At 54.6% G+C, this 27,772-nt stretch overlaps 1 protein-coding gene and 1 long non-coding RNA gene across 9 annotated transcripts; one reads left to right on the top strand and one right to left on the bottom strand.

The window, feature by feature from the left end:
- Positions 1 to 165: 165 nt before the first annotated feature.
- On the bottom strand, positions 166 to 27,483 carry SH2D3C (SH2 domain containing 3C). 7 transcript variants are annotated; one of them, XR_012126015.1, is made up of 13 exons: positions 27,340 to 27,483; positions 25,042 to 25,525; positions 16,061 to 16,100; positions 9,926 to 10,054; positions 8,370 to 8,824; positions 6,996 to 7,120; positions 4,903 to 5,438; positions 3,873 to 3,988; positions 3,152 to 3,323; positions 2,266 to 2,377; positions 1,686 to 1,892; positions 1,328 to 1,529; positions 637 to 776 (listed from the first exon to the last, which is right to left on the bottom strand). XR_012126015.1 is itself a non-coding variant. In XM_017661664.3 (12 exons), the coding sequence occupies exons 1-12, from the start codon at positions 27,374 to 27,376 to the stop codon at positions 601 to 603; spliced, it is 2,589 nt and encodes an 862-aa protein (XP_017517153.3). In that variant the 5' UTR covers positions 27,377 to 27,483; the 3' UTR covers positions 166 to 600. The 7 variants fall into 7 exon arrangements, 6 of the variants coding, with proteins under 6 accessions (XP_017517153.3, XP_036864003.2, XP_036864004.2 ...); XM_017661664.3 differs by lacking the exon at positions 1,328 to 1,529 and having other exon boundaries at positions 166 to 776; XM_037008108.2 differs by lacking the exons at positions 1,328 to 1,529; positions 25,042 to 25,525 and having other exon boundaries at positions 166 to 776; positions 27,340 to 27,464.
- LOC140846681 (uncharacterized) lies at positions 3,330 to 6,981 on the top strand. Of its 2 annotated transcripts, none has more exons than XR_012126052.1 (3): positions 3,330 to 3,667; positions 4,324 to 4,383; positions 6,375 to 6,981. It is a non-coding gene; the product is annotated as an uncharacterized lncRNA (long non-coding RNA). The 2 variants fall into 2 exon arrangements; XR_012126055.1 differs by lacking the exon at positions 6,375 to 6,981 and adding an exon at positions 4,707 to 4,896.
- Positions 27,484 to 27,772: the final 289 nt, after the last annotated feature.

Raw genomic sequence — 27,772 nt, 5'->3', positions numbered from 1 at the left:
TCCTCCAGGGCAGAGACTGGATTTTAGTACTGGCTGTAATTCTGGTTACTTCTAGTACAATCAGGAACATCCCATGTGCTAAATAAGTATTTATTGAATGAATTTTTCCACCTGTCACCTGAGAAATGCTACCTTCCCCTCTAGAGCTCTCTGAGAGACAGAAGAAAGAGTCATAAAAGTTTATTATATGAAAGAAAGAACATAGCTTCTGTACATCTATTTACAGAACAGACAGACATATTTACAGCCACATAGAGGCCTTGGTGTTGGTGGAAGGCAAATGCCTGGAGAAGAGTGAGGAGGCATGAGGAGCCTCCCGTGGCTCAAATGCAGGGCACCTCAGCAGGAAGGAGAGAAGCAGAAGCTGGAAGGAGGAACAAGGGATCCAGTTCTTCCTGAAGGGAGACGTGATGGGCATGTAGCAGGTGGGATGGAGCCCAGAGTCCACGCAGGACCCTGAAGGTGCAAGGGAGGTCCTGGAGTTGAACCCAGAACATTCTTGGGCTGATCACAGTGTCCCTGGGGTGCTCTGGGGAAAGGTCAGTGCCCCTCTGTCCTTGTTGCTGCCCGCAGCTGCCAAGGGGAAAAGGCCGATGGAGGTTACAGCTCACTGGAGCGGACAGCAGGTTCTAGTTTGTGGGACAGGGCGGTAAGGACTTTGTCGAACTTCTCATAGCGCCGGGCCTGGCTGCTGCTGGAACCCTGGCTGCCCCAGAGAAGACGCATCTGGAACTCAGTGCTGAATACCTCCAGGAGCTCTGGCCGGGCCTGGAAACCTGTAGGGTGTGGCACACGGACCAGGGGATCACCATCCAGCTGGGAGGGCTGCCGCTCCCACCCAGAGTCACAACATCCCCCAGAGTCCAGCTCCACCAGGAAGCCCACAAGGTTTACTGAGGAACAGGACCACACAGTTTAGCGCCTAGTCTTTGTTCTCTTGTCTGCAACATATAATTTAAAATTGACTAGAAGATAAAATATTGTTACTTTACAGGGGGTGGAGGGTGGAATCTTGGGTGACTTTTCTTTTCTTTACAGTATTTTTCTGTAAGTTCCAACATTTTTCCTAAGAAACGTATATACATTTGTAAATCAATGTAAAAAAAGGTTTTTGTTTTTTTAAAAAAGAAAAGCAGGAAAGATAAAGCAGAATGCTTCACAGCATTTGCCTCTGGGTAATTGGGGGTGATTTTTTTAAATTTTGTGTTTGCTCTGTGGTAATTTCCACCATGTCCTACAGCGAACTTTATGACTTAATTAATGCCTAAAGCAATAAAGGCGGGATTGTCGGAAGCCACTTTCTGCTCCTGAAAGGAGGGAGTTCTACCTTTTCGCTAGACTGTGAGCTCCTTGAAGGCAGGGCAGGTCTGTCTCAGTCCCAGTACCCCAGGCCGAGTGCTTTGCAAACAACCTTGTAAAGCAGGCATGGCAGGAAGCCCACTTCACAGATGAGAAAACCAAAACTCTGAGAAGCTAAGTTGTACAGCTATGCCGCTCTTCGAATCATCTCTGTGTCCTCCCACCCCCTCCTGTGAGTGAAGAAAAGGGATGAGGAAAAGGAGTCAGGGAGATGGGGCAGGAAAGAGGGACGGAGAAATGAGAGGACATGTGGGAGAAGGACCAGAAAGGACCAGGCCAGCAGGACCAGAAACTGTCTTGCCCTCCAGATGTGACCCATGACTTACCCTGCAGCTTGACCTCAGCATTGGTGTGATATAGGCCTCCGTGGTGTGCCACCGTGCGGGCAGCCTCCAGGTGGGCCAGCACCACCTCCACACCGTGCTCCGTGCTTCCCCAGGGCTCAGGGCCCTCAGCGGGGGCTGAGTCACACTCCAGTAGAGTGATGAGCGGCAGCACGTGAGGAAACGTGGTGTTGCTCAGCGGTGGGCCTTCTGCAGGCAGGGAAACCACAGGGGCTTAGAGACCATGGAGGGTCCACTGTGCCCACGGAATTGAGGTGCACCAGGGGAAGGGGCCTGCCTGATGTTCCAGAGGGAGTCCCCAAGGCACCTCACTCCTGACACAAACCCTTCCTTTCGGATGTCTCCAGCTGCACCCACTGTCCCCTCTGAGCCCACTGTCCCCTTGGCCCAGCCCCGAGTGCTGAGCCTGGCCCTGGATGTGGCTTACACAGTTGCCAGGTGCAGAATGTGAATGCAGGGAGAATAGTCCAGTCAAGCCCTCATCAACATCCACACTGGGAGTCTGTCAGCCCAGAGAGGGCTGAAACCTGCCCAAGGGCACATAGCAAAGTGGAGAAGGTACCTTTGCCCTCGTTGAGACTCTTAAGAAATGGCTTGAGCTTCTTCTCATAGAGAATGGCACCCTCCGTGTGTCGCTCCCGCAGGGTCACCCATGTCTGCTCCAGTCGGACAATCTGGGGGAACCAGACAGTGAACACCCCACCAGGGAAGGAACCTGTGGGGGCTACAGGCTGAGTGGGCACCCAGACATGGGGTAATAATTATTATGATCACCCCTCATGTGTCTGGGACCGTGCTGACTGCTTCTCATGTCCACCGTGAAGCCCTCATAGGGGAACTAAGGCTCAGAGAGGGGAATGACTTGCCCAAGGTCATTCCAAAAATAAGTGGCAGAGCTGGGAGTTGAACCACTGCTGCCCAGGCCCTGTCGTTACTATTGGCTAGGCATAGGAGAGGAAGCGAAGTGTGGATGTAGCTTGGGTTCTGAAGTTAGACAGACCCGGTTCATATCCCAGTGTTCTGCCTCCAGTTGTGTGACCTTGGGCAAGTACTGCTCTGCCTCAACTTCTCCATAAGTAAAATGGGGATAATAAAGTCACTTAACCTATGAGATTGTTTTGAGGAATCAGAGCTTGTAAACTACTTAGTGTAGCACCTGCCATATAGTAAGTGCTCACTGAATGATAGCCATTTTATATTCTTTAAATGCACATAATGCTCATCACTGATTTTACAGATGGGGAAACTGAGGCCCAGAGAAGGGCAAAGACTTGGCGGCAGAGCAGCTCAGCACATAAAGAGCTCAGTTCTTACAGTTACCCTTTCACCCAGAAGCCTGCCTAGAAAGTCACAAAGTTCTTCCTGATTCAGTAGACAGCCCTCCCGAAGGAATGCGCCCCAGAGTTTCTCCAGGGACGGCCTGATGCCCGCCGTGGGCCCCTCAGTACCTGGGCCATATCCAGGGCGCCCATGACGGCAGCGAAGCTGAACATGTTGCCCATGGTCCCCCGAAGCTCCGCCGCCAGCTGGATGGTTTTGTGCAGAAGCGCTGCCCGCTCCTCAGCAGAGCCCGTGCAGCCCAGGATGTCCACGGCCAGCATAATGGACATGGTGTGGAACCTGCCGAGGCAGCCAGGTGAGGGGCGCGGCCAAGGACCAGGACGTGTGGAGCGGAGCGGAGGGCTCCGCCGCGGTTTGTGGCTGGGCGCCGAGGGGCGGAGCCAAAGTGAGAGGTTGTAAGAGTCAATGAGATTAGGGGGCGTGGTCATAGTGAGGGGTAGCAAGGCTATGGGCTCCTGATTGGCCAATATAAGAGGCGGGGCCAGGGGCTCCTAAGCACCAGGCTGAGGGGGCTTGTGATCTGTCAGTGGAATTCACCTGGTAGAAGTGTTTTAAGAAAGAAGTCAGAGCTGCTGGGCGAGGCCAAGGCCCATGGACTGTGATTGGTCAAGGGGATGAAAAAGGTGAATCCAGGGGAAGGACTCAGTCTTTGGGAAACCAGGATTGCTTGAAACTGGATATGGGAGAATTAGCGATTGCCCCATGGGGGCGGAGGCAGAAACCGGGATCCGAGCTGAGGGACTGTGATGGTCCAACCAGCCCACAGTCAAAGGGCTGCGAGGCTTCGGGCTCCCCGAGAGATCCCCGGTGCGCCGGTGTTTGCCTTACCTTTCCAGCAGGTCTAGTCGTAGCTGCCGGCCATGGGGGAGGGTGAGCAGCTCCATGCCCCAGCGGACTCCCATTAGGGTCTGCATCTCCTTGGTAACGCCCAGTATCCTAGCAACCTGCAAGGACGCCCAGAGGACTGATTAATTTCCTATCGCTGCTGGCCCAAGCCATCTGGGAGTCAGAGAGCTTTATCTAGGGGGGCAGCCGGCTGGGAGGCGGGGTTTGAATTCCAGCTCTATTGCTACCCTTCTGACATGGAACAAATGAGCCTCACTTTCCCGGTCTGCGAAATGGGGATACATGGGAAAATGTCCAGAGGTATCTGACATGTGCCAGAGATATCCAGGACACCCTTATTCCAGAAGGCAAACCTTAGGCCAAGTGAAGGAAAGGGCTTGTCCAAGGCCTTAGAACCCCGGGCAGCTCCCTTCACGCTTAGCATTCTTCACAGAGTAACATCTCAGCACCGTCTCTTTTCTTGCTGCCTGAGCTCGGAGACCACTGCGACCAGGTAATCAATGCCCCGCCCCCAACTTCAGAAGGAGAAACTGAGGCACAGAGAGAGTCGGGTAATCTTAGTTGGTCAAGATTCATTCAAAGCAAAAGTACTGACAAGTAATAGGACTAGGTGAAGAGTTTGGCTTACTTTTTCCACTAGAGGGCGTGGGGGCGGGAATCGACCTTTGGTAGTCGCTGGACCAGCCCTGCTGACTTTCGCAGGCGCAAAAAGGGCCCCAGGGCGCCATACACCACTGGGGTTCAGGACTGCCCCGTTCCAGTGCAAACTGACATATGGAAAATGCACGAATATCTTGTTTTTTGCTTTATTATAAGGAGAAAATGGAGGCTCAGAGAGGAAAGCGATCAGCCCAGAGTCACACAGCAAATAAAGGAGAGTCATGAAGCCAGAATTCAGGCCCGCTCTCTATACTTGGGGAATTTAGGGGCCAGCTCCTCACTACCCTGACCCCTGTGCCAAAGCCAGAGGGCAGAGGAGCTGCCCTTGCTCCAGCATGCACCCAGCACCTACCAGGCAGTCAACCTTGGTGACGTGCCGGGCCAGTGTCCGGGCATCCACCTCTGCCAGCAGTTCCTTGACCCTTCGTAGGAGGCCCACCTCCAGAGGCCGGTTATCCTTGGGGATCAGTAGTGACTGGAAGGTGGCTGGATTGAAGGAAGAGGTGGCTTCCACGAGGGGGACTGTGAAGGCCCTGCCCCAGTCCCCCTCAGGGGCCCCATTTTCTGACAGTTCCTTTAACCTCTCCCCATAACTCTTGGCCTGCCGACTGGAAGCCTCAGCCACTGCCCACTCGCGGGGACCACGGACGGGAGGCTGGAGCTGGCAGTAATGGCCAGAGTCAGGGTCGCTGTAGCTGCTGAGTGATGGTGACGGGGAGGCCTTGCAGAGAGTGTGGGAGGGGCTGGTGTAAGGGCCCTTTTCCAACTCCCCAGGGGGCTTTGGGGCACTTCCAGGACACAGCTGGGGTTCACTGGAGCGGCGAGTGACAGGGGAGGCAGGTAGTGCTGTGGCTGAGGGGGCTGCAGGGGTGGCGTGGACACGGGTCACTGCAGGGAGATAAAGGGAGAGGACTAGTTACTATGGCTCCCTATCCTGTGAGATTCCCCCACCCCCTTCCCAAAGGACAGGCTCCATCCACCCTAAAGGGGTGATATCCCACCTCCCTGCACCCAGTCCAGGCCCACCAGACACTGGCAAACTGACAGCCCTCAGCGATATTCTAAAATCACCTGGATGCCAGGAGTTTGCACACTCCCAGCCTAAAGCTACTGCAGCCTTGGGAACCCACTGAACTACTTGGGAGGGGCTTTCTGTGATTCAGGGAAGCTAAGCATTTGCTGGAGTTCATTTCTTAATGAATTAGCAATAATAATTTACTGTGTATGTGTGTGCCAAGAGCTGGTGACATGCTGGAGATACATAGGTCAACAACAGTAAAACCACTATCCAAAATTAGGGGTGATGTGTATTGAGATCTTATTGCCTGTGAGGTCCTTCTTTGCATGTTAGTCCATTTAACTCTCTCAACATCCTGTGAAGTAAGTACTTCTATGCTCTTCCTTCTACAGATGAGAAAACTGAGGCTCAGAGAGGTGAACTGACCTGCTCAAGGTCAGCCAGCCAGCAAGTGGTAGAGTTGGGATTTAAAATGTTTAAGACATTTAAAATTTAAGATGTTAAGTCTTTCCTCCTACTTTACTATTCCATGTTGCTTAGAAATTGTCCAATCAATGATTTGTGGCAAGAAATTTTCACTTTTACACTCAGGGGTATGGTTTGGAAGGCAAGTCTGTAGTTAGGACAAGTTGATGGGCCTGCATTTAGGGAAGAATTTGTGACAACCCATTTAGACAGCAACATTGCGTCAGAGCGCCTCCCAGCAAAGGTTCCTCCTGGGCTGCCCCCCAACCCCACTCATACTTTGCCTGCTATGTGGACAATATACAATAGAGCCTGTTGGAAACTTTCTTTCTTTCTTCCAGAAATGAACTAGTGGCATGTTTCTACAACAGAAACTTTCTTTGTACTTAAAAAAAAAGCACAGCACTCTGCACTTCCTGCTCAGTTTTACTCTGAACCTAGAACTACTCTAACATGAAGTCTATTTAAAAGGAAAAAAAAAGCAAAAAGCACAGCATGACTAGCCTGGTTTGTGCGTGACATTTGGAACTGGGGATGCATTAAGTCCCAGCCAGTGCAGGGCCTGGCAGAGCCCTGCCTGCTGACATGCAGGAGGTGCTCCACTGCTGGAGGCTGTGCATTGCTGCAGGAGCCCACTTCACAGTATCTGAGCCCAAGTTCCAGAACACATGAGCCTCTAGCAGGCTTCACTGTGTTCTGGAGAATACACTGGAAACCACTTCATGCACAGTGCTTGGTACCCAATAGGGGCTCAATAAATCATTGCTGAATGTACAAGCCATGGGTGTGTTTTGTATGTCCATGTCAATAGTTCTGCTAGTAGGTTTTTAGAGTAAATTTTTGCAGGGCATTGCTCTCAGAAAATAAGTTGTAACGGAAGTCATCAAAAAGCACACATGCGCACATGCAAGGTCACTCCCACCAGACTGCCCACCTGCCCCTACACCCTCTGCTTGTCTTACCAGTACTGTAGGCGGGGGAGCTGGGGCTCTCGGAGATGGGGGACATAGGCGAGTGCAGGTCCGGGATCTGGTCCATGCTGAGGGCACAGTTGCGGATAGATTCCCGAGGGTGGGGCATTGATGTGCTGTGGAGCGGACACCTTCATGAGCAGAGAGCCCAGAGGTGAGGGTCCTCAGCTAGCCTTAGAACCCCCACTTCTGCCTCCATTCAGATCCCCTGAACTTCAGAGGCAGGCAATATTTGGAGATCATCAAGTCCAACCTCCCAACTGACAGGAACAAAAACTGAAGCCCAGAGGTGGAAGGGCTTGTGGGGTCCACAACATGCACAACTGTCCTCTTCCTTGGGAACCTTGCCTCAACTTGGTTCTCCAAGTTGTCTGTCTGGAGGAAGGGACTAGCAGGAAGGGTGGGAAGCCTGAGGGACCCAGGCCCCTCCTCACTGTTCCCACACTAGGACCTCTGGGTCCTGGCACCATTATGGTCACTGGTTTGAAACCACCGGCCAAATGGCTGCTGCCTCCAGGGTATCAACCAGCAATCCCTTGGCTGACAGCACCCAATCCAGTCCCAGGGAAGCGGGACCTATCCAAGGGCTGGTAGCACAGGACAATAAGTCTCTTTGCAAACAGCTATGGAGGCCATAGAAAGTGGGGGCACAGACCCTGGAGTCACAGACCTGGGTTTGAATCCTGGTTCTTCCCTCTCCAAGCCTATTTCCTCATCTATAAAATGGGGGTATGGACGGGTGCCACCTCCCTGGAGGACATGGGGGTGGATGAGATCAGGCATAGAGAGCACTCAGCACAGGGCCAGGTACACAGTAGGGCCTCAGGAATGAGTTGCTGCTGTGACATTTCCTGGGATTGGGGCCTGGTATCACCCAGCCCTAGTGGCAACCAGGTATCATCAAAACAGCGCTGAGAACATTTCACCTACTGTGCAGTGGTTTGCACACCACAAAGCCCTCCACTCCGGTGCCCACTCTGGCCTAGCTAGGTGGGGGTGGGCGGTAGCATTGGCAGCAGGGACCAGGCCCCCATGCCTGGTCAGCACCAGGGCTGCCCTCAGACTGAGTAAGGGCCCTTCGTAGGTAGGAACATGGAGGTGAGAGAGGAGTGGCGGGGCCAAGGGTGCACAGCTCATGGCAGAGCTGGGACTGCAGCCCAGGTCGGGCTGCCTGCAAACCCTAAGGTCAGACCTCTGCTCAGTACAGCTGGCCTCCCTCCTGCTTTGCCCAGCACACTGAAGCCCCAGGAAGTCGTTGCCCCCAGTCAGTGTGACAGGACCTCCCCCTCCTCACCAGCACTCTCAGTACTGACACCTCCACTTGACAGATAGGGTATTAAGGCCCAGTGTGGGGTCCTCGCTTACCTGGTGGAGCAGCCATCACTGCGGGTGACCTTGTCTGCGGTGAGCCCATCGGTCATGGTGACACTGCGCCGCTTTATATGGCTGCCTTTGGGGCCTGAGGGGCTGGCCGGGCTGGCAGCCTTACCACTGCCTTGGCCCAGGCCGTAGCAGGCCTCCAGGTAGCGCAGTGGGAAGGTGCGGTTGACCGGACAGTAGATGATGGCGCCGCTTTGCTCTGACACTGCCTTGCGGCTGCCCACATGGTACCGCACAAGGGCAGGCACGTGGTCGAAGCTCTCCTGCTCAAACAGGTACTGGATGTGGGTGTAGCTCTCGCCTGCCTTCACCACCACTTTGTTGATCTTGAAGTGCAAGGCCTGGTTGCGCCAGCGGCACGTGAGCACGTAGTCACCCAGGCTGGTGAGTGAGTCCCGGATGAGGAAGTCACCATTGCGCTGCACCAGGGTCTCTGATACCTGCGGGAGACAATGGTCAGGCAGGGGCATGAGAGGACCAGACCCAGGACATCGGGTGAACAGAGATATAGGAAGCCTGGGAGTGGGCACACAGTAACCCAGATGCAGAGGGGCAACTCAGCCAGAGGCCCTGGGTCTGGGGCAGAAGCTCAGGAATGGGAAGATGTAATAGCCTGGAATGGAAGTCACAGGGACATGTCCTGGGGGGAGTCAGGGATCTCCATGATCTGAAACTCAGACCTCAGACCTATCTCTTCTCAGGGTTCCCACTGGGCAAAATGAATCTTCATTCCTTCACCACCCAGTGCTCTGGCACACTCTGGGCCTTTGTACCCTCTGCTTTCTCTGCCTGGAATGCCCTTCCCATTCTGTCTACCTGGTGAACTCCTATCCATCTCACAATGGCCTCTCTCCTCAGCGACCCCTCTTCAAGGCTTGTCCACTTTCCCTGCTGGGCAATCTGTTCTTTCTGTTCTTCCACTGGGCTCTGACTGTCTGCCTGCCTGTCAGCCCCCATCCTGGGACTATTAGCCCTCAAGAGAAACCAACATCTATTTTACTTTTGTATCCTTGGTACCCAAAAAAGGCCTGGCAGTGTCAATGCTTGTAAAAATTTATAGCACGAATGAAAGAGGGAACAGGTGGCTATCAGCCTAAGTCTGTGCCTCAGCGCAGAAATTCAACTTTGCCAAAACGGAATAGCCTAAGACTGATATTCACTAACCAAACACATAAGAAGCTGATGTATAGACCCTTAAAAGTAACTGCAAAAAATAATAGTAATAATGATACCAACGACAATAACGGACGATGTTCATTGAGCTCACAGCGTGTCAGACATCACATTAAGCACTTTCTTTGCATTATTTCACTTAATTTCTCACAACAGCCCTTTAAGGCAGGTACTAATAATAGTACCCACCTTTTTATAAATAAGGAAGCTGAGGCTCAGAAGGGTGAATTGACGTGTTCAAGGCCACACAATCAGTCCACTCTGATTGAAGCCATTAAGCAATAGATAAGCTTCTCTGTGGGTTGGGGCTGGCTGAGGCAGTGAGTAGAAAAGTCTATGGCTGAGATCCCAGCTCAGGACCCACTCACCTCACGGGGGATGCGGCCATGGTACCAGGCGTGGCTGCGGAGATCTGTGCTGCTGAGTTTGAGTTCCTCCTCCAACTCCTTGTGCAGTTTCTCAGGCGATGAATCCAGTATATACTTCTCCTTGGAGAACTGACAAGAGACAGCAAGAGTTGGCATTCAATCTGAAACCCCCTTCCTCCTTCCCTCCCAATCTCCCCCTACCCCAGGTGAATTCTTTGCACCAGGGACCGTGGGAACACTTAGGCACAGGTGCCAGAAAGGCCCTCAGTCATGAGTCCCTATCCCAGCAGGAGTAAAGAAATCTGTTAATTCCATCAAACAGTGCCTACTGTGTGTTCAGGCCCTGTGATATGTGCCAGGAGTAAATGAAGCAATAAATAAACCAGGCCTGTCCACAGGGAAAATCCTAGTCTAAGAGGAGAGGCAAAAGCGACATGAGCATTTGATCAGACTGTAGTCAGCACCACAGTACTGGACAGCGGCAAAGAGCTGGTTGGCTTTTAGAAGGGAGGAGCTGAAACCTAGGCGCGGTCGAGTGGTCCAGGAAGCCTTTCTGTAGGACAGGGCAATAACAAAACACTCATTATGCACCAAGGACTACTCCAAACTAGTCTTGAAGTGGTAGGGAGAAAGGATTTCTACAGGTGTATCTGGAAGGTAAGGCAGCAGGTGCTCAGGCAAAGGAATGGACAAAAACACAGGGCTGGATGGACGAGGGTACATTCCGGAATGATGAATTACACGATGGAAGGGTGAAGAAGGCAGCTATAAACAGGGAAGCAGAGGCCCCCACACAGACATCTGCATTGTCCTTTACAATTCCCAAGGTCCTTTCCTCCTTGATCAAGCCCTCCCTCTGGGACAGGTCCTGTACCAGGGTCTGAGGACCCAAGGTCAACAGAACAGGTAGTCTGTGCCTTAGGGGAGCTGTGAAGACACCGACAAGCAATTCCAGGTTTTCTGAATGTTCAGAGGTGCACAGAGAGCTCTGGGAGTAGCTGAGAATGTCCCTCATCTAGTCAGGGAGTGGAGTCCCTGAAGAGGTGATGTTTCCACTGGCTTCTACAGAAGGGCTGGAGGAGCATCAGGGTGGGGCCAGACAGAAGGCAAGTGGGCAGGGAAGAGCTTGTGGAGAGAGAATGGCAAAGTCAAGGCCCTGGGGGTGCGGGATGAGAAGTTTCAGGGGCAGGTGTGGCTGGGCTGTAAGGCTGCCTTGGGGAGCTGGGGTTTACCCAGAGGCCACAGCACAGCCACAGAAGGTTTTGTTGGGGCAAGTTCGATCTAATGTGTGGAGTGTAGCCTAGTGTTTTTCAGGCAATGGCAGGGCAGGGTAGGGCACGGGGATAGGAATTGGGGGAAGTGTGTTTAATAACCATTGGTTGGGTGTGGGAGAAGAGGGTGGAGGGGTGGGGGAGGATTCCAGAGAGAGATCCTGAGAGGACAAGACATTCTGTGAGATGAGCAGGGATGGGGCAAGAGCAGCTTGGCAACGGGTCCTTGGAAGTGTGGGCTTTGAGGATCCTGCAGGGCTCTGGGGATGGATTGTGGGGCCGGGCAATGTGTACAGGTGCTCAGAGAAAGGCAGGGCCTGGGGAGGGGATTCTGCACATCTTCTTCCCAGGATAGAAACTGACACCCCAGAAGGGCAGGAAGGCCCAGGGCTGAATTGAGTTCCGGGCCTTCTCAGATACCTAGGCATCTCCATGGGGTTCCCTATTCCCCAGGGTCTCTGGCTTCCCTCCTTGGGAGTCACAGCCCCTTGGGTCTTTCTCCTTGACAAAGAGCATTCAATTGAGAACTCCCCTAGTACTATAGCTGGAATAAGAGTGAAATGGGGCAAAGAAGGAGAGGGGTCTGTGTAAGTGAATAGCCTGGCCCCAAGACTCTGCCTGCCACTGTGTGACCTTGAGACAGTCACTTTCCCTCTCCGGGCCTGGGTAGTTCCATCTGTAAATCGGGGGTAGGCTGGGAGACTGTGCTCCACTTTTCCATACATAATCAATGGTCAGGGAGAATTTGGAGGGACCAACTTGGTCCTCCCACACCCCCGAGGATGGAGAACCCTAGGGTTCCTGGGCTCTCTTCCTCATCCTCGACCTGGGGGTCCCCAGCTCCCAAGTGGTTGGGGGGCAGGGGTGGGGCGCAAATGCAGCATCTCTGAGCTCGGCTCACTGCTATTGGCCAGAGATGATCTCACCGCCTCCCCGCCTGCGCGCGCCTGATTGGCCAGTGCGGGGATGCTGCGCTCCGCCGCCGCGGGGCCGTCATTCAAGCGGGCTGGGAGAGTGTGTGTGAGTCTGGGGGAGCACAGAGGTGACATGCCGGCGTCCCCTAGGGGACTCGGGAGGCAAAAGAGCAGAGACCCCGGTCCGGGTCTTAACCCCTTCCCACCAGCCCGCGCCCAGCAAGCCCCCTCTAAGTCCCTTCAGCCTCCCAACCCTAAGCAAAGTCATCCCAGACGATGCTCCGCAGAGGCGGGGTCCGGGTCCTCCCCTCCACCCCCTTCCGTTTAACCCTTTCACCGCCGCGGCGCCGTCCCGCACCGCCCGGCCAGCTGGGCTGAGTCCAGCGCCCCGAGCCTGCCGGAACCCACCTAGAGGGCAAGAGGGTGGCTGGTGCTGTGACCCCAGCCCTCACACTCGCGGCGTCCCCTCGGCTTCCCACCCCTCACTCAGCCCTCGGAGTCCGGTCCAGCGCCCCCGGTACAATGGGGAGCCAGGCTGCCCGGGTCAGCCGCAGGGGCAGGAGTGCGCGCCGAAGGACCGGGAAGACGCCGGGACCCCAACCCCCGGTACCCAGTGGCCCAGCTCAGCTTCCTCCTGAGGAGGAGGCAGGACTGGACAGCAGCCCCGCAGCCCTGAGTCCCGGGAGTGGCTGCTGGACCCTCACCCCACGGACCGCCCCGGAGCCCAGAGGTGAGACTGGGGCGACCCCGCCCCCTCCCGCCCCCTCAGCCCCTGCCAGGCCGGACCCTGCTCGGCGCCAGCGGCTGCGTCTCCTCCGCCCGTGCCAGAGCGGCCGGGGGTCCCAGCCCGGAGCGCCCGGCGGGGGCCGAGCCGCCCCCTCACCTGCACCTGCACGAAGGAGCCGCGGTAGAAGCAGCAGGCGGCGGCCGACAAGGCGCTCCACAGGCTGCACCGCTCGGTCATGGTGGGGCCGGGCGGCCGGGCCGGGACCGTGCGGGGGGCGGCGGCCGGCGGGGCAGGGGCGCGGGGATCGACCGGGCTGGGCACCGGCTGCGCGTGCCTCTCGGCGGCGCGATTACCTCATCGTCTTGCCGGGGGAGGAGCGGGGAGGCGGGGCGGGGAGACCCCACCCTCCAGCCGTCCAGGGGAGGGGAGGGGGCCATTGTTCCTCCCTCTGCCCGCCCCCCTCGCCCCGCCCCTCGCCCCTCAGCGCCCCGGCTGCCTGGAGTCGGGGGTGGGGGATGTGGAGCAGAGGACCTGCCAAGCGGGGGAGTCACGGGCGACAGCGGGATGGGGTGGGGTCCTCTGACCGGCGAGGGGCGTTCCTGCCTCCTCCACCCACCGCACCCCTCATTGACCCGGAGCAGCAGAGAGACTTTGAATTAAATCATATCTAAAGCTGGAAAAATCCCTATATGCGTTTGACCAAATCCTTTGTGGCCTCAGGAAATCTCCCAGAGCCAAGGATTTCTCATCTCTGATTTGGAATCAGGAACTCTGCTGGGAATCGCCGAGTGTTCTACTAACAGACTCTGGGGGTGCAGAGAGCCAGTAAGGCTAAATGGTTAGGGCATCGACCTGGGTTTAACTATGGTACCCCACCTCCACCCCACCAGTCCCTTCTCTTGGAGGCCGGATTTACTCATCTGTAAAACACACCTGTGCTGACCTCACGGAACTCTTGTGAGCATTAGCTGAACTAAGGCATGTAAGTTGCCAGGAATAAAGTAAGTCCTCAATAAATGCATGCTATAATTTTCAAGATTAGTGTCTTAGAATCCAGGCTTTTTTCCCTAGTATCATAGGCTCTTCAATGAAAAGGGAGTCATCACCAACTGCATCAGTCAGGACTGAGGTTCAAGTAATTTTGACAGGCTGTGTGACCTCAGGCAGGTGAATCTACCTCTCTGGGCCTCAGTTGTTTTGATTGTTTTCTGTAAATGCATCTGAAGTTCTGAGAGTGGAGCTTGGAACTTTTTCATGGAGCTTTAGAATCTCTGCCTTAGAATCAGAGCATTCACATCAAGATCTAAGAACCCTGACATTCTGGAAGCTGAGTACCTCAAGGCAGGAATGGACTTTGGTAACTATGATTCCACCCTCCACTGAGTCTTGAAGCTAAAACTAACATTCCTTTGACTTCACCCTTTAAGGGATTGTTTGATCAGTTCCAGCAAATAGGTATTATTTCTTCTATAGTAGTTTTTAATTACATTTTTAAATTAATTTTAAAATGTAATTAAAAGAACATACAAAGCTAATAATCCTCCTAGGGATCTCACTACCATCAGTGATGGGGATCTCACCATCTTGCCAAACAGCTGGGATGTGGGGGGTGCTGAAATGTGCCTCCTATGTATTCCACTCAATGGCTTTGTTGCTGATTCTCCCTAAGTGTAAGAGCTCTGGATGCGCAGCCAGGGCCCAAATTCCAGGAGCAGCTCCTGTTCATCTTGCCACAGCCCTGGGCTACACTTCCTGGGCTCACCCAGCTTGCTTTTTGACTTTGCCCACAATCTTGCCTCTGCCTGGACCACTCTACTAACCATCTTTCCCTATCTTTGTCTGCTTTCCAACTTTTCATTTGGGGAGAGGATGTTGAATGTTCCTGGTCAACTGCAATGGCTTAGCTTCAATGCATCCTCCTCTAGAAGGCCTTCCTTAATTCCCCCCAACCAGCCCTCAGCTCCTGAGCTGAAAGCCATCCCTTACCTCAGGAGCTCCAATGGCTTCTATGGGACCTGCTGGTGATGGGGGTGGGGGTGGAGAGTAATCTGAGCACTTCCCCCCGCTGCTTCATTACTAGTCACTCACATAGAGCTTCACGGGCAAAATCCCGGGCAATGGAATATCCCTGGGGTCAGGAGCCAGGCCAGCCTGCTCTGTTCCAGGCCCAGCTTCCCCACTCATGGGCATGGACACACAAGGCCCACAGCAACCCTGGGTTGGAGGCACTGCTGTTACTGCATTTCACATAGGTGAACACTGAGGTTCAGAGAGGTGATACTCATACTCAGTCATGTGGCAAAAAAGTGGCATATTTTGGGACTAAGATTTGGGTCTGTTGGATTACAAAACATAAGCACAAACCATTGTATGATTCTGCCCTGGTCCCCATATAGAGAGGGAACTTGGGCCTGGGGCTCCTTGCCCTCCGCTATGTGCTCTGATACTCAGCAGGGGGCCTGGCTCAGTGTGGGTGCTCCTGGAGGTGGAAGGCCAATGGCTGCTCTGTGGTCTTAGCATCAGATAAACTTGGACTATAATCCCAGTTCTGCCCCTTAGTAGCTGTGTGGCAATAGGCAAGTCACTATACTTCTCTGGGTTCCAAGTTTCCCATCTGTAAATGGGCACAGGAAGGCTTTCACTGCCCAGTGAGGAGGGAAGAAGTCAAAGACCTCATTCATGTAAAGTGCTCAAAACTGTCTCCCTTGCAGTGCCAGCAGCCACCACACAGTAGGCACTCACAGTGTTATGTTGTGTTACTGCTGTTATCATTGTTTCAAAACTACATTTTCAACATTCCCAGTGCCCAGGACAAATTAAGCTTGTGATAAATGTGAGCTGTACCCATTATCTGTGGTGAAGAATGGAGTCATCTTTTCCTGTCCCCCTCCCAGCACCAGCACAGGTTCAGAGACTGGGTGGGATTAGGGTGCTGCAGTGTTTGGATGGAGATGCCATGGGGGCCCTGGCCAGGTGGCAGATGAGTGGGGTCTGGTGGTAACAAACACTGGGATGCCTGGGTTTGGGACCAGGAGGACATGATGGCGAGAATGAGAGGAAGGCTGGGAGTGAATCCAGGCCTCAGGCCCTGTCCCGACCCCTGCACCCTCTCCTCCTGGGAAGAGGCAGGGAGGTCTGGCTTCTAACAAGGCTCAGAAAAGGACTCTTCCCTTCAAGGAACAGGCTCTGGGCTCTCCAGTGTCCCCTTGCCAGTCCCTCTTACCTTCACGTAATCCCCACCAGCCTCTGGCTCTCCAGCAGCCCTGGTAGGAGAGAAGAGAGGTGAGTGTCTCCACCTGCCTGGCTGCCCAGCTGCCAGCCTCTGCCCCTCTGCCTGGTGCCCCAGAGGGCTTGTCCTGAAGGCAGGAGGGGACACTGCAGCTGGTTGCAATCTGCAGGCCCGGCTGCTCCTCACTTTCCAGCTGTGCAACCCTGGGCAAGTCCCTTTACCTTTCTGAGCCTGGGTTTCCTATCTGTAAATTGGGAATAATGGCAGCCTCTGCCTCACTGAGTTGCTGCAAGGATTCTGGGAGCTGATGAGTGTTACACACTTCCATGGGGCCTGCTTCCCGAACCACTGTCTTCATCCAGCTTCAGGACATTATGCCTCTTCTGGTGTTCCCTCCCCACTCCCCCACCCACCCAGCCCCCCAACTGCAAACGTAGTGCCTGGGCTGCAGCTCAGGCTTCTCTCGTCCTACCCTACACCCGACTGCTAGTGCAGAGTGACCACTCGGCAGCACACCACGGAACCATTGCTCGTGACAGTCGGCTGTGTTATGGATCCCCTCTGCCTTCGGGATGGCCAGACGGGACTCAGAGAGGCCAGAGGTGGGGAGAGGGTAGTGGTGGCTGTGTTTCTCTGGGTGTCAAACAAATATCCTTCCTCATGGGGGCTGCTGTGAGTCACATCCCCAGACCACAGCCTCAGATGCCATCCCTTCTGATGCAGCCCACACCTGCCCTTCAACACCAGACTCATAAACCCAGCTGTATCCTCGGCATCTCCTCTTAGATGTCTGAAGTCATCTCGAACCTGACACATCTAAACCAAGACTGTTGATCCCCACCTCCCCCCTGCCATGACCCGGGTCCCCACATCCACTTCCCCTCTCAGCTGATATCAGCTTCACCCTTCTTGCTGCTTTCTTTGGCTAAAAAGCCTGTGCCTCTCTCTCACTCTCCATACCCAACGCATCAGGAAATCCTGCAGCTCTACTCTCAAAAGAGACCCTAACTGTTTCTCCTGTGTGTCAGCACATCTAGGACACCCAGAGTCCTCGGCGGAGCACACAGCAGGCTTCTTGCAGCCACCCAGGTCTCAGCCAGCTTCCACTCCGCCACCAGACAGCACAAAGGCCAAACCCTAAGCAGACCAGAGAGCACAACCCCCGCCCCCGCCCCTCCAGTGCTGCTCCTGCCTCTCGAAGATCAAAATCCAAACCCCTCTCCATGGCCTGCAAATGGCTGGCCTTGTAATTTGTCATCCAAAACCACAACTTTTCTTCCCTTGTGAAACTAAAAAGAGTGCATTCTTAGGCTACAAAAGCAGGTGTAAACCAGATCATATGTTCCCCAACCTACAGGGCCCAACCACCCACCTCACCAACCCCCAAGCACAACTCCCTCACTCATCCCATCACCCAGTCTGCCCCAGGCACACCGGCCTCCACGCCAAGCTCCTTCTTGCCTCAGGGCCTTTACACTTGCTGTTCCCATTGCCTGGAATGCTCTTCCCCTAGCTGGTCACACAGCTTGCCCACTCCTGTACTTTATTTAGGTCTCTGCTTAATATCCCCTCCTCAGAGAAGTCCTCCCTGATTACCTTACATAGAACAGTCCCTTGTTCTTCACTCTCTGTCCTCAATCCTGCTTTATTTTTCACAATCCCTGCCTGAAATGATCACTTCATGTTCATTTGTTGGCTGTTAACCACGTGAGGCCTTCATAAGAGCACTGGCTGTGTCTTGTCCATGGTTGAGCTCCCACCCTCCAGCCCCAGCACAGTGCCTGGTACATAGTAGGAGCTCAATAAATATTTGTTGCCTAAAGGAACACATCAATACTAAACACCCAACCCATGTTAATCACTGTCATTATCATTAATTCTGTCAGGCTGAGTCCTGGTTCTCTGGCTAGGACAGGCCTCTGTATTCCCATCTGCGAAATAGGGGGGGAAGTCAAATAGGGGGTAACTGCTTCCTCACATACAGAAGCCCAATGTTTAAAATTAAATGTGATAAATGTAATAAAATAAAATAAATGTAAAGCAAAAAAAAAAGCTGAGCTTAAAAAAATTGTACGCAAGGTGTGAGTTCCTAGGTCAGAATTCCACACAGTATCCCCAGCTCTTGGTGCCAGGGGCTCCTCACTGAGAAGCTGAGGGGGCAAACCACCCACCACCCCACCCCCACCACGTTCTGACATTCTTGAGTCCCCATTGCTAACCTTCCCGCCTGAAAAGTACCTGGCCTCTAACCATAGTCCCTCAAGCTGTGGCGCAGCCGTTTGGGTTCTCTCTGTCTAGCAGCGGTGGGAGTGAGGTGGGCAGGGACCCCATCCTCTGCTCGCCTCCCCAGCTCTTCCCGGGTGAGGTGTCCCATCCCAGTGTTTCCGGCCATTCAGGCCCGGAAATCCTCCCACTGCTGGGAACAGATTGGCCAGGACACTGGGATCTGCAGGCTTCCTCCTGCTTCCTGTCCGCTTCCCCTCAGGCTCTGGAGTGGGAGCAGAGCCTTGGGGAGGGGTTCCTGCACCAAGGATCAGGTGGGCTGGGGTGGCGGGAGCCAAAGGGGAGCTCAGAAGCTGAGGGTTGGGGCCACACTCCACCCCCATCACCTCAACCTGCCGCTCTACAGGACTCCGGGATTTCTGAGACATGTGGCCATGTCTGCTTCCGATCCACTGCCCTCACTGGCCGAACTATTGCTACCACCTTGTCACTGCTCCCTGCCCCCATCTGTGCCCCCTGTGACTTGTTCTCACCCCAGTAGCCAGGGCAATCCTGTTAAACTGAAAGTCAGATTACAGCCTTCCTCCGCTCCAGTTTCACTCAGAGTAAGAGCCAGGGTAATCATACCAGCCTTTGAGGACTGGCTCTGCCTCATGTCCCACCACCACACTCCCCTGCTCCCTCCCGTGGGCTTCCTGCTGGCTTTTGTGCCCACCTCAGGGCCTTTGCACTTCCTGTTCAGCAGCCATCCCTCTTCTCTCCCTAGCTCTTCCTTGTACTCTGGCCTCCTTGCACTTCCTCCAAAGAGCTCTGCTCCTTCCAGCCTTGGGGCCTTTGCACACATGTTCCCTCTGCCTGAAACCTCCTCTTTCCCTCAAGGCCAGAGTGATTCCTACTCAACCTTCAGATAGTAGTTTGTTTGGAGATTTCTAGAACATTCCCCCTCCCATTATAATGACCAAATCCAGGAATCAACCTTTCCATTTTTAAAAACTCCGTTCCATTAATTAATTAACTTATTCCTTATCTTATGGACTAAAAAGGCACTTCCTCTCTAATATTAGTTGTGAAATCAATTAGTAAGTAATAATGACAATTGAGCTAAATCAGTTCCATTAATCAGCCTCATTAATTATTTAAATAACCAACCCCTTTAATTGCCTGTGTTAACTGATTTGTTCTGATAACTGATACCACTTATTGCATACATTAGCTTAATTAATTGGATTAATGAGCAGTAATTAGAGCCCATTATCCTTTATTTCCCCAGTGCAGGTTTAAATCTCCATCCTGGCCCAGAAGAAAGGGTGAGGCTCCTGAGGAGACCAGGAGGAGAGGTGATGGGGAGAGGCGGCCGTCCTGTTCCAGCCTGGCGCCCCCCTCACCACCGCAGCCTTGCAGAGAGGCCTGCTCCCATTTGCTCTCTGTCTGACCCCCCGTTTGTTCCTCTGGGCCTCCAGGCCTGGTCATAATGGCTGTAAGTGGACACATCCTCAACCTGTCTCTTGCTCCTCAGCTTTCCCCCTGCCTTCCAGTCTCTGAGGTTCAACTTTCTCATCTGTGAAATGGGCATGTTATAACTGTCTTCCCAGAGGCGCCACGTGGCTCTTATGAGAAGGGTGCCAGGCTCCAGAGCCTGCGCGGCTCCTCCTGCTGCCCCATCCCCACCCCTGGAGCTCTCCCACCCTGCTCCGCCTGGGGGCCAAAGATTCGGAGGCAACACTGCTCCGTGCTCCTTAGTCCTTAAACGCCCTCCTCTGCTGGGTCATCACACCACGGGGCCCGTGGGAGTCCCTGCCAGGAAGGCTCTTGGCTTTAGCTCCTGCCCTGCCCACCTTCACTGCTGTCCTGGAGACACCTCTGCTCCTTGCACCCCAGTTCTGCAGCCTCAGTCTTGTTGACAGGGGTGAGCTCACCCAAGTTGCTCTCAGAAAGGGCACTAGGTCTGTGAGGAGAAGGCACATTACGGCCATTCTTCCCAAGGCAGAGCTGAGGATTCTGAGTCTGGCAGCTGCTGAGCCCCAAACTCTGCTGGAGCAGAGCAAAGGAGAAGGCAGGTATTGCGTGCCGACTGCACACCTGTGGTCCGGAAGCCCCACTGTAGAGGGGAGAAAATGGAAGCTTATGACTTGATGCAGGACACACAGCTGCTCAGACGCTCGGGCTGGCTCCGCTTTGCTCTCTGCATGAGGTGAGCCCCGTGGAAAATGGGGGTTGCTCCCGGAGGGAGACGGGGAGAAACTGGGGAGGGCAGGGCAAAGTCAAGCGATATATCCACCAGGCCAGGAGCCCAGAATCGACATCAGGAAGAGGAAATGGACATGGACAGACAGAGACCCTCTGGGGCTCCGGAGAGGGCCCTCAGTTTGAGGGAGGAGGCTGTGTGACCCCAGCAAATCCCCCTCTGAGGCCTCAGTTTCCTCTCCTGTAACTTGGGTGAGATGATCCCACGAGTAGCTCCTTGGCACTGGTACTTCCATTAGCCACGCCCAGGGTAAATGCTCAACCTCATCTAGTCCTCCCAGTGACCCTGTGAAGCAGTGACTGTTATTGTCCCCAATTTATAGACGGGGACACTGAGGGTCAGAGAGGGAAGGCAGAAGCTCAATGTGCCCAGTCAGTGGGCCTCTGAGCTGCTGTATCTGACTCCCTCCTCCCTGCTTTCACCCCACATAGGTCCCACATTTGGCAAACAGGTTCCCTGAGGGTTTGGTGGGGGTGTGGCCCCAGCACGGTGAAGGAGGCAGTGCATCCTTCCCGAGGCAGTGCAGTTCCCACAGCCTGAGACGTCTGGGGGTCTCGGAGACTGTGAGAAAGTCTCCACAGGAAATGAGAGCCAGGAGCAGCTGGGCCCCTTCGGAAGACAAGGACCAGCCGCCCGGAGCCTAGAGGAGGCTGACAGGCTGCGCCCACCACGGCCCCCTCCCCCAGTGGGTAATCACTACCAGATGCCCAGCAGCTGACGTCACTCTGCAGGGCTGAGAGGGTCGTGGGACTCTGGGGAGTGTTGGGAATTCTTGGACCAGAATCAACATTCCAAAAGGAAATGGGGCTGGGATGGTGTTCCTTGGCCTGCCCTCAGTGCCTGGCACCAGGGGTGGGGCACAGGGAACACAGGGTGCCCCTAGCTCTCCTATGGGGTGCCACCTTCTCCAAGTCCTGGTTTCCTTCTGAGTAGCCCTGGGAGTGGGGGAGGAGGGTCTCTGGGTGGGAGGAAAGGACACTTTGGTGAGACACTTTACAAAATAAACTGCATTCAAATCCTCCTCATGAAACATAAATTAGAGTGGGGCTGTCTTCTGCTCAAGGCCAGCAACAGCTGCCATCCCACTCGGAGTCAAAGCCATGTCTTTGCTGGCTTCCAGGCTTCCATTATCTGAGGCCACTGCCTCTCTGGCCTTGTCTCCCAGCACTCCTCCCTGCACCCCGTCTTGATCCACTCCAGCCACTCAGGTCTCTGCTGCTCCTCAAACATGCCAGAAATGCTCCCACCTCAGGGCCTTTGCACCTGCTATTCCTGCAGTTTGGCACACTGTTCCCTAGGTAACAAGAGGATTTGTTCCCTCAATACTTGTTCAAATATCACCTCCTTATTGAGATTTTTTTCCTGGCTAACCTTCCTAAATCACCACCACCAGCCACTCCCCTCAAGACTAAATCCCCCACTTGATTTAAACCTTCCTCTGTAGCACTTTTCTCTTCTAGTTGACCATGTAACTCGTTATCTTGTTTATCATCTGTCTCTCCCACCCTGGCAAGGGGGCTCCATGAGAACAGGGCTTTGTCTGCTGTGCTCACTGGTGTCTTCCCAGAGCCCAGAAGAGAGTCTAGAGTGTAGTTCATCTCAATAAATATTAAAAAGAGTGAAATTCCAGCTTAAAAAGTAACTGTCATCTAGATCAAGTTATTAACCTCACAAAATCACAATGTCTTCCACTGTAAAATGGGCTCCTCTTATCTCCTTTCCAGGGAGTTATGGGAAGTCATTTAAATAAGATTTTTACTTGAGGGAGGTGAAATGCGGCCTAGTGGTTAAGACTTGGGCTTGGGAGTTGGACGGGTCTGGGAGCAAATCTAAGACCTACCTGTGATCCCAGGAAAATCCCTGCCCCTCTCTGAACTTCAATCTCCTTACTAGTAAAATGCAGGAAATAGAGGCTCCCCACTCACATGGCTTATGTGGTAGATGGCACCCACTGGGTGCTCCAGACAGGGCCTGGCTGGTTGTGAGACAGATCTTGATCACCTCTGGCGGGCCCCTGACCTGACAATTCCTGAGTGTGTGTGTGGGTGTGAATGTAGGTGTGGGTGTTGGGGGCCTCCCGGGGCCTCCGCTTCCTCCTCGGTAACAGGGAACTGAGAGGGAGGGTGTCAGAGCTGTCGGGACCCGATATTTCCCTGCAGAAGGCTGAGGGCCAGGGATGCTAGGTTAGCGCTCTCCTTTTGGGGAGCTAAAGGCCCTCCAGTCCCTGTGCTATCAGCCCCTCCTCAGTCCTTCCTCATCTCCCATGATCTCAGCAGGGAACAGGGCACCAGGAAACTGCTGCAGCCTCACCTCTTCCCCTTCCTTCCTTCTGTTCCAGGTGCACCCTGCCTCCCAGGGCCTAGGGGAGAGACACCATCTTTTCCAGCTTAAGCTGCTCCCTTAGCGGTTACTGGAACCACCCCCTTGGGATACTCAGGAACCGCGCCCAATCTTGCCCAGTGGCAATTCTTAAATGCTTTTCTCCCCAAGTTGGATGGATCCTCAGAGATCATTCCAGGCCCATCTGGGCTGCTGGGGCCCAGAGTAGGGCAGGGCAAGCCTGAGATCACACAGTCAAAGCAGATCTCCTGACTCTGATGGGGCTGGACTTCAGGGGCACCTGGAGGAAGTGTTCAACAATTCCTGTCCTCCTAGATGGCCTGGAGGACAGGTGGGACACTGGATATCAGGGCACCAGCAGGCGGCACAATCTGACCTGCTAACCCCACGCCCCTCAGGACCGCTGGACACTCCACAGGATTAGCGGGTGGGAGAGTCTATTTCCTGTGTCAGCTCAAAGCCAGACCTGATGCCAGAAGCACTGCCAGGACCACCAGGGTCCCTGCCAACAGGGGAGGAAGATTGGGTCCTAGCCTTGGCATTCTCAAGGTTTCTTGGGACCATCCTCGGGGCCCCTGACCCTGCTGAAGAGGGGTGGGTTACCAGGCTTTAAGGGCATGGGTCAGGGAGGTGGAGTTAAATTCCACACTGCATCAAACCCAGCAAGTAAACCTCTCCTCGTCTGTAAAATGGGGATGATTTCTCTCCTGGCGCTGTGGTGAGGGTAAATGCTCAGCCTGCAACGAAACAGGGCAGCGGCAGAGTTACACCACAAGAAAGTTTAAAAGTTTCTGATGCTAAACTAGCGTCCCGGTTTGTTGAATGCATCAGGGGCACAGATTTCCTTTTCAGATCACCCCCATCCCTTCCTGTCCTCGGGCCCAGCTCGGTCACTCACCCTCTGGGTCCCGGTGCGGGACACCATCGGCCCACTGCGGTCATGGCTCCCCGCTGTCACCGCCTGCTGCCTGGGGACCTCCTCAGCCCCACGGCTCCCGCCTTTCTCAGGCCACGGAGCTGCGGAGCTCAGAGCAGGACTCCGGGGGCGGAGCCTGACCTGTAGGCCACGCCCTGCCGCTCCGCCCACAGAAGGGTGCCGCTCAGCCGCCTACTCCTCCCCGCGAGACGGCACGCCCCGCCCCGGACGCGCCCCTCCGACCGGGTCTCGCTCCGCCCTCTCCCCGTGTCAGAGTCACCGGGAAGGCCACGCCCCCAGGCACACCCCTCCCCCTCGCCCCGCCCCGCTCCCTCGCAGGCCTCCGCAGCAGTCCGGCCGGCCTGGGAAGGCCACGCCCCCAAACACGCCCCTCCACCCGGCCGGCGGGCTCCCGCGAACTCCCAGGGCCCATCTCAGACCTTGTGTTGCCTCTGATTCAGGCCCTTTCCCCTCTATACAGTACGCGCTCCTCCACGCCCAAATGAGGCTGCAGTTAGTGGGGGGTGGCAGAAGAAGGCAGCCTGGGGCAGCCAGAAATGGTGGAAAAGCACTAGTTTTATTCATCATGACCGGAAGCATACCCATTTATGAGTGAGGGTGGTATGTCAGGCATTGTGCTAAAGTTTTACAAATTTGTTATTTTTGAATTCTCACCACAACCCTAGAAGATGGGTGCTATCGTTAGGCGGCCCATTTATCAGATGGGGAAACAGGCTCAGACAAGGGAACAGACTTGTCCAAAGTCACAAGATCACTAAGAGGCAGAATCTGGGTAGGATTCATTCTGCAAAATCGCCCCAGCACACAGAAGCTGCGGGTGGTGTCTCTGGACAAAGCCACCCAGGAGAGGTCCCATGCTGGAGGCTGCCTAGGGCCTTGGACAGAGATGGCTCTCAGCTCAAATCCAAACTTTGTCAAATCCAAAGTGGATGAGCAACCTGACTTTTAGAGGGCTTTCCCTCTCTGAATCTCAGTTTTCTCATTGGCCATATGAAAATAACAGAATAACCTCCCAGTTTTATTTTTGTTTGTATTTGTTTTTAGAATTAATTGCAAGTGAAGAGCTAAGCACAGTGCCTGGTCTACGTTAAGCATTTGCTAATGTGTAGGTGTCCTTTTGTGTTGTACTCGCATGTATGTGTTGGGGGTCCTCTCTAAGCTCCACTGGCAGGATGCTGGAGCCACCATCCCTGCAAGTCCCATCCTCCCCGTCCCCTGGTGGGTACCTACCTTTCTGGTGGCACATTCCTGGGGGTTCTGTCCTCTTCTGTATTGGCCCTGGGGTCCTCAGGCTTCCTTGTGGAGCCCTCTCCTGAAGGATTGGATCCCATTTCTGGGGTGCCCTCTAGGGCATCCTCTAGGGCAGCATTGGTCCCCACCACCACCTCCTTGGCTGCCTCCAAGCCTGGGGGATCCAGCAGATCTCGGGACACCAGGCGGGGCTCAGGGCCCACCTCCTGGGCCTCCTGGGCAGCCTTCTGGTCCCGAGCCTTCTTGGTGTTGGGGCGAGGCATGGTACCCATGTGGCTGTACATGTCACTGGAGCGGGCATAGGGCGGGGGGCTCTTGGGGACTGTCACCATGTCATCCTGCGTGGCCTCAAAGGTATCAGGCTCCAGATGGGATGGGTTCCTGAGAGGGGCTGAGGACCGTCTCAGAGTCAAGGACCGAGGGAGGTTGGAGAGACTCCCAAAGCCCTTGAACTTGAAGAACTCTGGCAGTGGGGAAGAGGGGGGAAAGGAGTTAATGACAATAACAATAAAAAATAGCTGCAATCCCACTCATTAAGGGTTCAAAGAGGGTCACAGTTTCACTGATCTGAGCCCCATTCTCCACATCAGTAAAACAGAGATTATAGTTCCCCCATCCTGTAAGCAGTGGGAGGACTGAACAAGAGCATCTAAATAACATGCCTAACACGGTGCCTGGCACACACGATATCCTTCAGAAGGGATGAAGATGATCATGATCACAATAAAGGACTCTGCATTTGTCAAATATGCTGCATGCATCACCTCACTGGATTCTCAGCACAACTCAGTGACACAAGTTTTATCTCCCATTTTCCAGATGAGGAAATTGAAGTTCAGAGCAGTACAATGAGCTGCCGAGGTCACCCAGCCTATGGGCGAAGCACATACGTGTGTCCGTGTGCATGTGTGTGTTGGGGCAGGGAGGGGGTGTTTAACCGCCTGGGTCAGAGGATGGAATGAGAAGGGGGCTGCCGGGAGCCTGGGGGGCCCCCACCTGAGGTTCTCTCCTTCCTGCCCGCTGAGCCCACAGTCCTGACTCAGGCACCAAGCGCTTGGGCGATACCATCTGCTCATTTCCGCCGGGGTGCACGTATGTTTCCTCCTCCTTGCCCCCAGCCACGGGACAGCCCCTCCTCACAGCCACCACCATCTGACTTCCTTAGGACCTTCAGATGAGCAAAAAGGACAAACCCTGGCATTTTCCACTTCCTCAGCATCTCTGCTGCCTCAGGCATCAAACCCACCTTGGAATAGAGGTAGGATGCCCCCATTTGACCAGAGAGAAAACTAAGGCCTAGAGAGGGGAAGGGACTTGCCCAAGGTCACATAGCAAGGCTGAGTCTGGATGAGGGCCCAGGGCTCTGGACTGCTGGGGTCAATGCTCTGGGCCTTTCCTTCCAGCCCTGCTCACCCCCCACTTGGTCTTAGCCTCTGCCTCTTGACAAATGCTGTCAGGAAATGCTGACACTCTGCTCTTGGGAGGCTACGCCATGGGACAGTAATATGCCCATGGCCGAGAGGAGGACCGTGAGCACTGGGGCTCCTGGGCACTAGGGCTTTGGAGGAAACAGTAGTGGAGCAGGGAGGGAAAATGAGACCAGAGTTGGGGATGAGGGATTGGGCCCTGCTCTCTAATGTCATGACCTCCGGCAAGTCTCTGGGCCTCAGTATTTTCTTCTGTGGAATGCAGTCATAATCTCTGCCCTGGACACACACACACACACACACACACACCTGTACCCCCACTCTGTCACAGCAAAGGAGTACGGGAAGCAGGAGCTTGCTCAGACCAGGAGGGGTCCCACCTGGGGAAATAGTGATGGGTGGGTGTGACTCCTCACCGGTTGCTCTGGGTCCCAGTGTCACTGCTGGTGGGAACGCGGACAGCATCCAATGCCCCCCCACACACACACTCCAGCCCCAGTACTCTCAACTTGAGCCCTCGTGTGTACCAGGCCCAGAGGCGGGGAGTATGTGGAGGGCTCTCCTGCCCAGCCATGAAGCCTGAGAGAGGCAGAGACAGACATGCAGGTAGACAGAGAGACTGAGGGCTGGGTGGGCAGAGACAGAGACAAGAGAAGCACAGACCTGGAGAGCCGCCCCAGCTGGAGGAGAAAGACTGGGCCAGGGTGGAGGAGAGATGGCAACACAGAATCCCAGCAGCAGAGACCTTGGAGAGAGAGAGATGGGCAGAAAGAAAGACAGAAACACAGAGAGAGGCTGAGACGGACAGACAGAGCAATGAAGGGCAGTGCTAACAGCACTCCACACTCACTGAACTTTTTGCTGGCTTTCTTGGGTCCCTCTGTCATCTTGATGAGTTGTACAAGGCCCCTGGCCAGTGGGCGAGTGGCGGCTCAAGGCTCCAGACATCAACGTTGAGATGCCTCCCTCCCGTCCCCTTCCCCTTTCTCGCGCCCTCTCACTTGCTTCCTCTGTGTATTTTTAAACCAGTGAAACTCCCACAGCCCCACCCTCCCATCCTCTCTGCAGGGGGTGGGGACTGGGGGCCTCCTTAGCCTCAGCAGCAGGGGACAGGGGGCACAGCACAGGACCATGGGACCTAGAAGGTCTGGGGAACAAAACACAGGCTCTGGGAACGGAGCCTACTGCGTCAGGGGTCTGGCCTTCAAGCAGAGCAGTTTATTCCAATCCTCAGTGCCTGGGGGGGAAGGACTGGCAGCGGGGGGCAGGAGTGCTGTGGTTAG

Source organism: Manis javanica, chromosome 2, assembly GCF_040802235.1.
Source record: "Manis javanica isolate MJ-LG chromosome 2, MJ_LKY, whole genome shotgun sequence".
NCBI classification, from domain to species: Eukaryota; Metazoa; Chordata; class Mammalia; order Pholidota; family Manidae; genus Manis; species Manis javanica.
The sequence above is the reverse complement of the archived record's forward strand: the minus strand, read 5'-3'. Positions and strand labels throughout refer to the sequence as shown.